The sequence below is a fragment of the Mauremys mutica genome, chromosome 1 (assembly GCF_020497125.1).
Source record: "Mauremys mutica isolate MM-2020 ecotype Southern chromosome 1, ASM2049712v1, whole genome shotgun sequence".
Lineage (NCBI taxonomy): Eukaryota > Metazoa > Chordata > Testudines > Geoemydidae > Mauremys > Mauremys mutica.
Window position 1 is genome coordinate 156,185,612 of NC_059072.1, and position 12,249 is coordinate 156,197,860.

General features: G+C 41.7%; 1 protein-coding gene across 11 annotated transcripts in view; it reads right to left on the reverse strand.

The window, feature by feature from the left end:
- The window catches only part of STXBP5L (syntaxin binding protein 5L), a 421,232-nt gene that overhangs the window by 160,932 nt on the left and 248,051 nt on the right, over positions 1-12,249 (reverse strand). For all 11 annotated transcript variants that reach the window (XM_045001069.1, XM_045001067.1, XM_045001064.1 and 8 more), the window contains exon 7: positions 2,454-2,537. In XM_045001069.1, the coding sequence (XP_044857004.1) occupies positions 2,454-2,537 (84 nt within the window). The remainder of the gene's footprint in view (positions 1-2,453; positions 2,538-12,249) is intronic.

Consider the following 12,249-nt stretch of genomic DNA (forward strand, 5'->3'; position numbering starts at 1 on the left):
ATACCAACACTGTGGGATTGCTTTAAGTATGCATGATACAAGGGGTCATTTTGCTATATTTTTCTTACTCTCTTATTTTCCTGTTATTTCAGTTATATTTGTCGTTCTAACTGAATCTCAAAGCCTTGGGGTGTGCTTCACCAATCTGTGCAAAGAAACTGTTATTTGTAATAAGTACATTTGCACCTTGTTCACATATTTATCATTTTGCCCTATGTTCAACAATTTAGCGATAAACAAAATTTAACTTATTTTGTCAAACTTAATTCTTAAAATTAAGTAAAATTCATTTTGTCTCAGTGTGTTGGCTTCGTAATTAAAAAAACAAGTTTAAATATCTAATAACTGATGGATGACTAATTCAGTGGAACAGGATGACATTTTCAGCTGTGGCACTTCGTACAAGTTGAAAACATACTGTAAATATGCGATAAGGGAAAGCCAAATGTGTATTGGAAAGATTAAACAGGGAGACAATAGAAAGAGAAAATGAGTGCACAGAAAGTAAGAAGCCAAGTATATTGCTTGAATAATGAGACGATGACTGCAAGAGGCAAGGGTGTGAAAATGAAATGACAACAAAAGGATGCAGTTTGAAAGGAAGATGGTAAAGAAAAGATGAAAGTTAATGTGTGAACATTAGAAAGAAAAGAATGAGGAAGAAAAATAAGAATCAGACCCACCATACAACTGAATATGGTAATGTGAGAATATGCCATATCAATCCAAATATGGACTGAAAAGAATGATGGCATAGAATTTTTGCTTAGAAAATTATTAAAAGCTAAAGAAGCCCAGAAGCAGAAACGAGGAAAATCCAAAAGGAGCAAGTGACGTCCATGAAAGGAGGAACCTGTAGAGACGACATTCTCTTCTCAAGCATCTCGTATGGGTCACTGCCAGAAACCAGACTAGATGGACCATACGTCAATTTGATGACACAATTCCTATGTTCCTAAGCTTGGCTTTGTGAAGCTAAACGATGAAAGCCTTGACAGTAAAATGATCTGTCAATAGGAGTCTGGTTTTCTAACATACCACATATCTGAAGAGCCTGTTCTTTTTCTGACAGTTTGGATGGCTTGTCATGCCAATAAAGTCTCACCGAATGTAGCTGAATTGATACAGAGTGCTCATCTGCAAATGGAAATGTTGATTTGCACTCAATTCTTCTGTCCATCAGAAGAGAATACAGTTTCCTCGCCCATCTCTGCCTAATGACCCAGAAGACACTGAACTATTTATTACCTATGTGCCAACAAGGAGATGGCTCACAAGCTGATCCAATACCACTGCCTTCAGGGAACAAGAATCTTAGATCTTGTGGGATTCCTGTCCATCTCACACTAAGGAATACAAGACCCAGGGATGAGAATTCTGCCCATACAATTTTTAGAGTTGAGAACCCTCCCCACAACTATTTAGGTATTCTTCATACATTTTTTAAAAAGGGAGAGGGGTGAAAAAACAGTTCCTGCATGGATCTTCTCCCAGAAATCTCCTTTTATCTCTTTCTGTTACCCATGAGCTGTATTTGTATTTCTCTGAATTGGGTTACCCAGTCAGTTTGTTAAGATGAGGGCTGAATGCCATGTATATATGAATCATTGTATAAATAATCATTCGTAACTTTAAAAAGAATTCTGTGGAACTGGAGAACTGAATCTTCATCTGATTTTCCAACTTAGTTACAAATTGCAAGAAATAGTGGTCTACTAGATATGTAAGAATATATCATACTGAAACCAACTGCTACTCAGTCTCTGGGTCTTTGTGTAATATATAAAACCTATGTAATAACTTGCCTTTGATATTAACTAATGCAGTAGAAATATCCAGTAATGATAACAATGAAGTGTAATTCCTACATATAGTTGTAACTAGAGCTGAAACTTTTCTTAGGCAAAAATGTAGATGTGACAAAACCAAAAAATTCTCATCGGTTACACTAAATTGTTCATGTTTAAAATAAAAAGCAAAAGAAATTCCAAAAAAGTCAAAATGAAATATTTAAATTTTTCAGTTTGAGATTCTTTTTAGAAATTTCCTTCCATTGCATTTTTTAAATTTTTTGATCCAAAACTATTTTTTTTTAATTTTTCAGATTTTCCAGTGAACCCAAAAAATCAGTTATTCACACAGCTCTTGTTGTAACACATGCATGCTTGGTGTGGTGTTCTGTCCCCCTCTAGTGGTAGGTAGGCCACACAGTGGTTGATGAGTCTGCTCCAGCACTGGGTAGGAGAGCGGGGTCTTTTAGCTCAAGCAGTAACACCACATGCATTCAGACTCAGAGTTCCCAGGTTTTGATACCTGCTGCCAATGGGGCATGGTTTTAAGGAGTACTATGGTATATTTCATTTCCAAAACTAACCGTGCCTTTCAGATACATCTTCTGCTTCTTAAAACACTACCAAATTGCCCTTTACTCTGAATGAGCGAGAAATACTTACCTCATCATAGTAAACTCTTAAATCTGCTCTTTTTGATCGCAAGTCCCAGAGTACTACCGTCCCATTTTCATAGCCTATTAATAGCTGGGGAAAAAAAGAAACATGATTATCTTCTCAACTCTAAAATACATTTAAAAATATTTAAGCACTCTATGATTTTGTATTTTTTTTCTAAAATTAAGTTTCAGTTTTGGTGGAAACAATTATTCCCCAGACAGAAAATTCTTCTTTTAGTGAGGGAACAAACTTGAGCATGGATGGTAAGAAACAGTTAAAATTATGTTTATTAGAATAATTTGGCAGAGATGTGGTGCACAAAGCCACATTTCTGAACATGATGGTCACATTTTAATGGTCAATACACACCACAGTAGGAAAATCAGAGTGGCATGTTGGTTTGTGATGACCTTTGTGAGGTTCTCTGAGAACTCTGATCATCCTTGGAAGTTCACCTGGATATTGATGAGCTTGATGAAGTTTGCCTGGCCACTGGTTCAGATACATTCAGTCCTACTTCTTGTTCAGCCAATTGCTCAGACAAACAAGTTTGTTTACATTTACAGGAGATAATGCCAGGGCCGTCCTTAGGCATAGGCAGAATAGGCAGCCGCCTAGGGCACCACTAGGTCTGGGGGCACCACTCTGCCGGGAGCCAGGACAGACGGGAAGCAGTGGAGCATGTAAGAGCAGGCTGCTGGGTCCTAGAGAGAGCCCAATGCAGCACAGTCTGAGGGAGGGGATTGGCTGCTGGGGTCTCTGGGAAGGGGAGGGGGTAGGGGTTGGGGAAGGAGCTCACCTGTGAGTGTGACTCTTTCCCCCTGGCTGAAGTGAGGTGAGGCAGGCTCTGCGGCTCTGGAACCAGTATCCTTGTCCCCCATAACATCCATTCTTCTCCCCCCCCCCTGCCCCATGGAGCACCCCCTCCTTTCTCCCTCCTCCCCAGGAGCATCCCTCTCTCTCTCCTCCCTCCCCTCCGTCAGGGCTGGGTTGGGTGAGGTGCTGGGGGGTAGGTGGGGGGGAGGCTGGCTGCCTGCCGAGGAATGAAAGTGAAAGTAACTCACTTCCTCTGCCAGGATTGGAATGTCACACAGGGCTGGGCTGGGGTTAGCCAGATGTGTGAAAAATCAGGACAGGGGGTTGGGGTAGGGTGACCAGATGTCCCTATTTTATAGGGCCAGTCCCAATTTTGGGGTCTTTTTCTTATATAGGCTCCTTTTACCCCCCACCCCCTGTCCTGATTTTTCACACTTGCTGTCTGGTCACTCTAGGTGGGGGTAATTGGTGCCTATATAAGACAAAGCACCAAATATCGGGACTGGCCCTATAAAATCAGGACATCTGGATCTGGGCACCCTAGCTGGGGAGCGCCTCTCCCCCGGGCTGGCAGCTGCCAGCGATCCACCTCATCCGGGGGGAGCTGCACTGGGCAGGATGAGCTGCTGTGGCTCCATGGGTGACCTGTCCCTGAGATCAGATGCTGTGCTAACGTCATCATGGTCCGTAAGGCTGGTGGTGGTGCCCGTTGGCGTGTGATTGGACCTGAGGGTTTACTGCTGCTGTTGCCACTCTGCACCCCAAGAGGTGGATTTTGGGGTCTACTGCAGCTGTTGGACCAGCAGGCTGGGGGGTGAGCCAAGCATGAAAGCAGTACTGTGTTGCCATTTAGATTGTCATTTAACAACTTTGTTTGCCAAAAATTCTTGCTAACAATCCTGAATCCAATTTCAATTTTTTTTTAATTAATATCTTAGCCAAAAAACAGAAAATTAAGTTGTTGACACTTATTAGTGACAGGTTTGGTTTGAGGCAGGGAGTGGGCCAGTTTTCATCAGAAACAAAAAATGTTGACTGACTTTCCTATAGCCTGTTACTCCTGATAAGAGCCCTCCAACAACTGTAATATGCTCATCTCCTTACTAGTGTATAGAGCAGGGGTCGGCAACCTACGGCACACGTGCCAAAGGGGGCAGCTGAGCTGATTTTTGATGGCACGCAGCGGCAGGCTGAGCGGCTCAGCCCATCACTGCTCTGGGGTTCCGGCTGCTGCCCTATTGCCAGCTGGGATACCGGCCGCCGGCCGCACTCAGCACCTGCTGCTGGCCTGGGGACCCCCAAGGAACCCCAGACTGGCAGAGGGCTGAGCAGGCCAGCTGAACCACTCAACCTGCTGTCAGCCTGGGGTTCCATTCATTCAGCCGGCAGCGGGCTGGGGGGTTGAGTGGCTCAGTCTGCTGCCAGTCTGGGGTGCCGGCAGCACTCAGCCTACTGCTACTCTGGGGTTCTGGCTGCCGGCCCCTTGCCAGTCAGGAGCCCAGCCGCTGGCCCCACTCTGCCTCCTGCCAGCCTGGGTGAGCAGAATCCCAGGCTGGTAGCAGGCTGAGGGGGGTTGGCGGCCGGGATCCTGGGTGGCAGGAGTTGGTGGTCAGAACCCCAGACCAGCAGCGGGCTGAGCAGGGCCTGGGATCCTTGTCTAGGGTTCCAGTCACCAGTCCCGCTCAGCCCGCTGCCGGTCTGGGGTTTCATTTACTCAGCTGGCAGTGGCCTGAGCAGGACCTCAGATAATAACAATAGTTTATTTATATAATATAGACATAGAGAGAGACCTTCTACAAACATTAAAATGTATTACTGGCACGAGAAACCTTAAATTACAGTGAACTTGGCACACCACTTCTGAAAGGTTGCCGACCCCTGCTATAGACTGACCATATGTTGTAATAAGATTCTCCTGCCTTTTTTTTTTTTCCTGTGAGTCAGTATAGCTTTTGCCAGCCCAGAAGTTGGGCAGCCAATGTTTTACATTTTCACAATGTTTTCTCCAACTTTCATAAAGTAAATACATAGTTAATATGAGTTAAAAAGGTCAGGGACACTTCCTTGTGAAGAATCTGTACAGCAGATCATGCTAGAGCTGTGAAAATGTCAGTTTTTGATGGAACTTTAGAGACAGTGATTTATCATGTATTTTATCATGTGAATGTGCTGCTAGTGCCAATGTCTTTCCAAACAAAAATAAGGCACAATAGGACTTCTGTAACATTTCTGTGCTACCTTAATCTAGATGAGATGATTCTGTGCTGACTTCATTTTGGTCACTTTGTGCTTTACCTAGCAGTAAAACTAGGGTTATATTTTCCCACTGTTTGGAAACCCAGCTTATTAAACTGATTTTGCAGCCAAAAAAGCCAGAAAGATTGCTTTTAATTAAAAACAAATCTTTGTTTCAATACCTCTTCATATAAATTTCCAATAAAATTTTGACAAATTAAAAAAATTATATTATTTGCATCATTCTGTCAAATCAGAATTTTTTCTATAGGGCTACTTCTTTAGTGCTAGTGCATCAGCATTACAGTGTGCTTAATTAAGTTAAACTGGTTTTAATAACGTGAATGTGGCAAGTTTTCCAATACTGTATGCTTATATTTGTGTTGCTAAGAGCAGATCAGGCACAGGGGCACCAGTTTAATAATCTCGCCTAGGGCACCATAAATCCTAAGGACGGCCCTGGATAATGCTGCCTGCTTCTGATTTAGAATGTCACCAGAAAGTGAGAACAGGCATTTGCCTGGCACTTTTGTAGCCAGCAATGCAAGGTATTTAGGTGACAGATATGCTAAACGTTCGTATGCCCCTTCATGCTTCATCCACCATTCCAGAGGACATGCATCTCTGGACATACATCAAGAGACATATGAATCTTTAGCGCATCAGGTATGTAAATATCTTGCAATGCCAGCTACAACAGTGCCATGAGAATGCCTGTTCTCATTTTCAGGTGACATTGTTTACAAGAAACGGGCAGCATTATCTCCTGCAAATGTAAACAAACTTGTTTGTCTGAGTGATTGGCTGAACAAGAAATTGGACTGAGTAGACTTGTAGGCTCTGAAGTATTACATTGCTTTATTTTGAATGCAGGTTTTTTTGTACATAATTCTACATGTGTAAGTTCAACTGTCATGATAAAGAGATTGCACTACAGTACTTGTATTAGGTGAACTGAAAAATACTATTTCTTTTGTTTTTTACAGTGCAAATATTTGATATAAAAATAAATATAAAGTGAGCACTGTACACTTTGTATTCTGTGTTGTAATTGAAATCAATATAGTTGAAAATGTACAAAACATCCGCAAGTATTTAAATAAATGGTGTTCTTTTATTGTTTAACAGTGCAATTAATCGCGATTAATTTTTTTAATCACTTGACAGTTTTACTTAGGACATAACCTATAAGATGATGAGGGTACTTCTGCGCCACATATAATTCACTCTGTTATTCCATGTGGCAGCCAATAATCTAAGTGTCACTATGTAAGATGGTAGCATTTCTACATAGAAATCCTCCTGTGTCCAGTTCAAGAAATTATAGCAATAACAAGAAAAGAGAAAAAGGTTAGTTTCATGGCAGATGTATGAATGCAATTTTGAAACCAATGTTCTGTGATGCACTTCATCCATGAAGAAGAGAAAGTGGGAGAGGCTGGCATCTTTACATGGCAGACTTACAGTACTTTGGGTACTCTATGAACTTCCATACTTTGAAATGTTTGTATGTTTTGGAATGTTATCATTTGTCTTTAACATTTTTTTATGTTTTACAAGATCATATTCTTTTAAGTTACTTGTAAACATGATTCTGAATTTCCTAGTTTTCAAATAATTATCATAGATTTTAAGGCCAGAAATGATCATTATGATCATCTAGTCCAGGGGTTCCCAAACTTGGTTTGTGGCTTGTTCAGGGTAAGCCCCTGGCGGGCCGCGAGATGCTTTGTTTACCTGAGCATCCACAGGTACAGCCGCTCGCAGCTCCCAGTGGCCGCAGTTCGCTGTTCCCAGACAATGGGAGCTGCAGGAAGCGGCCGGCCATAGCTGTGGACGCTCAGTTTAAACAAAGCGGCTCCAGGCCCGCCAGGGGCTTACCTTGAACAAGCCACGAACCCAGTTTGGGAACCTGATCTCCAGCATAACACAGGCCAAAGAACCTCACCCAGTAATTTCTGCATCAAATTTCTGTTTGAGTATAGCATATATTTTAGCAAGATATCCAGTCTCGATTTAAAGACTGCAATTGATGGGAGAATCCACCACATCCCTAAGTAAGTTGGTTCCCAGGATTAATTACCCTCACTGTTAAAAATTTGCTTCTTATTTCTAGTTTAGACTGGCCTTGCTTCAGTTTCCAATTACTAGATCTCATTATGCTTTTTCTGTTATCAGAAATCTCTTTCCCATGCAGGCATTTGTAGATACACCTCTACCTCGATATAACGCAACCTGATATAACACGAAATAACTGCGCACTGCGGTGGATCAAAGCAAGTTCGATATAACACAGTTTCACCTATAACGCAGTAAGATTTTTTGGCTCCCGAGGACAGCATTATATAGAGGTAGAGGTGTACCTCTTAACCTAAATGAAATAAATTGAGATTCCATAGTTGTTCATCAAAGTTTTCCGGACCTCAAATAATTTTTGTAGCTCTTTTCTAACCCTTTCCAATTTTTCAACATCTTTTTGCAAATGTGAGCACCAGAATGGGACAGTATTCTAGTGATAGTCTCACTACTGCTGTATATAGTGTTAATAACACCTCCCTATTCTTGCTTGATATTCCCCTGCTTATACATCCCCTGGAAGGAGGAGACATATCATGGGGAGGGCATGTTTGTTGGGGAAGGGATGGCAGAAAGATAGTCCAGGGAGGAGAAGTTATGTGGAGGAAGGAGAAGGAAGGGTATGGCAGAGTGAGGCTTTTCTACACCTGATTCTCTTTTGGTAGAAAGTCTTTTGACAGCAGCATCTTTAATTTACAGTAGGATTGGGTGGCTGAAAATTAGGGAGCTGCAATCAGCTTCATGTCAGGTCCTCTTCTCCACTGCCCTTAAGATATGTATGCATACAGTGTAGTACTGAGGCTTATATGTCTAAAGATGTATACACCAGCAGGCTGTGAGGATGAACGTTGACAGCCACTCAGAACACTCTTGCGGGTGCTGTTGGGCTAAGGGTATTACTCTGTCCTAACCGAGATGGTCTCTCCCATTGAACCTGAGACACTTCCTGTATCTTGAAGGCCCTGACCAGTCTCCAGACTTTAAAGCATGGATTATACTTCTCCCAAGATGAAGTTAGTTTCTGGCCCCAGCACTTGTAACAATTCTATAGCCTTCATTCCCAGAGGAAATTGGATCTCATCCTGGAGCAATCTATTGTGAGAAGGATTTCTAAGGGGGAAGATGGGGTTGGTATGACCTCAACATTTTCAGCTGAAAACTATGATGGATTTGGAAACCCCTTGAAGAAGAAGAGTAAAAATAATAGTCTTTTCTGTCCTATTAAAAATAGGACTGTTGCTTTTTACAGAATGATTGACACCACCTCAGTATTTTAGCTTTTAATCTGGTTACAGAATTTCAAAACTTATAGAGCCTGTGAATGACAATGTCTAAGGAACTAATCACTGCGTTCAACATATTATTAGAGGCTCTCGTTGAATATCTTACAATCTCCTGACTTTCCTCATGCACTATAATTCCACAATATACAAATGATGAAGAGATTCTCCCCCACACACCCCATTTTCCAGTGTTGAACCACACTACTACTTAATCGTTTATAGGACTTTACCAGTGCTTAATTTGTAATGAAACAGTTGCCAGGGCACAAGTAATTTTTTTACTTAACTGATGCAGCAAGCCCAGAGGTGCCAGGGCTATGAACTCCCAAGCCTAGAGGTGCCGGGGCTCAGCCCTGGCACATATTAAGCACAGGACTTTACCCTGTGGTCATGACGTTTTTTTTCCTTGCATGAATGAAGATTTTCAAAAGCCTTTTGAAAGTCTAAAATAAATTAATCAATCAATCATCACATCATTTGCACAAATTTTTCAAATAATTCTATCTGGTTAGATAATTTATTCCTACAGAAACCATGCTAGTTCACCAATATCACATAATACTCATTTAGTGAAGGAGATCTTAAATTTTAATTATTTTCACCACTATTTTTCCCAGTACTGAGGAACGGGTCATCCCAGTTTATAATTCCCAGAATAATATTATATTTCATTTTTTAAATGCCGGGTGTACAACTGACTGACTATCTTCCAGTCCTCTAGCACAGCATTTATTTAGGTTTTTCCACCACCTATTTTAGACTCTAGGCACTTCACATTGTTAAAAATACAAAGTTCAATATAAAATTTAAAAAATACCATATGCTTTGCTTAATTAATGGACTATCCCATGGTAACAGCATCAATTGGCCATCCATATCCCAACAACCCAACACCCAAACCAGAAATGTACACTTAGACCCCATTAGACCATCAATCCATCTTTACCCCAAATGCATTTAAAATGGAGTAAACAACATATTTTTGTCAGTAGTTCATCTACTTCATTACTTCTTTCAGAACAGTCACATTAATATAATCTAAACCCATTTAAGCCTGGGTCTAAATTACACACCATTACAGGCCTTATTACTTTTTATTTAAATGATCTCAGCTTAGTTTTTAACTAAACTTTGACTTTCAGTGGGAGCTGGGCACCTAGCTGCCATCTGTGTCTTTTAAAAATCTCCCTGTAAAAATCCAATTTCTTTTGAAGCTGGTTATGTGTTTTGCCTATGAGAACAAATATAGTGTGTTCATTCTGGTTATATTCACTCTCTCCTTTCTCCAAGCTCTCCAATTCCTTACAGTCCTCTCCACCTTCCACACCATACCACATATGAAGTTGGTATGAAATAGCATAAAAGCAACTTTATTTAAGAAAAATATTGATTTTTTTGTAAGTCAAATGGAGAAGACAAAGTCACAGTCTATTATTCTTTCTGAATTATTGCATAACTGTGGTAAAAATGTCTACATTCTATAACACTCACTTATAGAATCACAGGGATTTATCGACACACTGCAAGTACCAACTCCTGCATGCACAGGTAGGGCTGAATTTCCTGCTAAATCCCCCAGAACACATGCAAGAACACAATAACATGCAAGACAACAACTTAATACCACCATAAAGATACAGCACCATATATTGGTGGTGGTGTTGTCTACACTGCTCATTACAATTTCCCCTCCTCTAACAGAATATGAATTTAAAACAGAAACTCCTATGATTCCAGACAGTCTGCCATCCCCACAGGTTCCATGTTGATCTACCCACTCAAGTCCGTTATTAATGGAGACATCACTCATAATTTGATTTAGCTTATTAGTGAATGCAGGGTTCATGTGCTCAGGTTATATCTGTTGTGGACAGACTGTCTGTTGAGGACTGCAGTCTCTTGCGATTCTGAGCATACCCTGGCAATTCCACCTTCACAACTGGTCTCCCATTACGAGACACAGAAACATGCTGAGGTGCCTTTGAATCCTCCTGTGCATTCCTCTGGGATGATTGTTAAACATCCTCAGTGTTTGCCCAACCCCTCCTTTCAATGAATCCGTGCACCAGTTCTCGAGGCACTATAAAGGAGCGAGCTCTTGCTTTTTGTATCAGCAAAGATAAGTTGTTTAATTTTTAAATTGCTATGTAAGGTCCCCTCCAAAAAGGACGATAGGATTTTTTCAAGGCTGCTTTTTCCTGTTGCATAGCTACACCTTCCCTCCTTCCTGGATGGCCACATAATTCTCCTTTTTCCTGGTATCTTAGGACTGACATGCTCATTTCTGGCACATCTGTTCCTCCACCTTTTGAAATGCTGTCCTCAGGCCACTGATATAAGTCTTTGCTGTGTCTCTCACCCACAGGTGCCAGCTTCTTCTTCATCGCAGCAGGTGGGAGGTGTTGGGAGGACGGGGGAGGAGTTGATTGGCGGGGCCACCAGTGGGTGGGAGGTACTGGAGGGGATGGTGGGAACTGGCTGCCAGTGGGTGCTAAGCACCGACAAATTTTTTTCATGGGTGCTCCACGGAGTCGGCACCTGTGCTTTCACCTGTGAAGGTGCAAGGGGCCTTATCAGTTCTTGATGCTAGAACATGAAGTCCCATGGAAGCATGGATTTGTGGAGTCCATAAACAATCTCATAAGGGAAGTAATAGGTAGTTGAGTGCTGGCTGGTGTTTTATGCAAAGACAACAAAAGCTGTTGTATAAACTGGGTCTCGTTGGTCTTCACTAACTAATTCTCTAAGCATAGAACCAATGGTGCAGTTTACTCTCTCTACTTCCCCATTAATCGCAACACACTGGTCAATAGTATCATTGTAAAATATATGTAACAATGCTGTATGTGGAATTTCGGATACTCGATCATATTATACTTTAAAGTTTGTGACCTAGGCTATGTCTACATTAGCACTTTTGTCTGTCAGTGAAAAAAACATCCCCCTGACTGTCATAAGTTTCACCAACAAAAGCACTGGTGTGGACAGCGCTATGCTGGTGGGAGATGCTCTCCTAACAACATAGCTACCACAGCTCGTTGGAGGTGATTTAATTATGCTGACAGGAGAGCTCTCTCCCATCGCATAGAGCGGCTACACGGGAGACCTTACAGCAGTGCAGTTGCAGTGGTACAGCTGTGCCGCTGTAAGGTCTGTAGTGTAGACACAACCTAAAAAGGGTTTAAATCAGGTATGTCAGGGGAGTTGATTAACAGGTTTTCTTCAGAAAAAGGAAAGCTGCTGGCACCTCAAACCATGTGTGGCCCAAATTAGTTTTTGTCAGAGATTGCAGCAGGAAGAGATCATGTGCATAGTAGCTACCATCAGTGGAGAGGAATCAGGAGACAAACCAGAAGTCTTATCTTCCACACCTCATGGCTCCTTTGCTC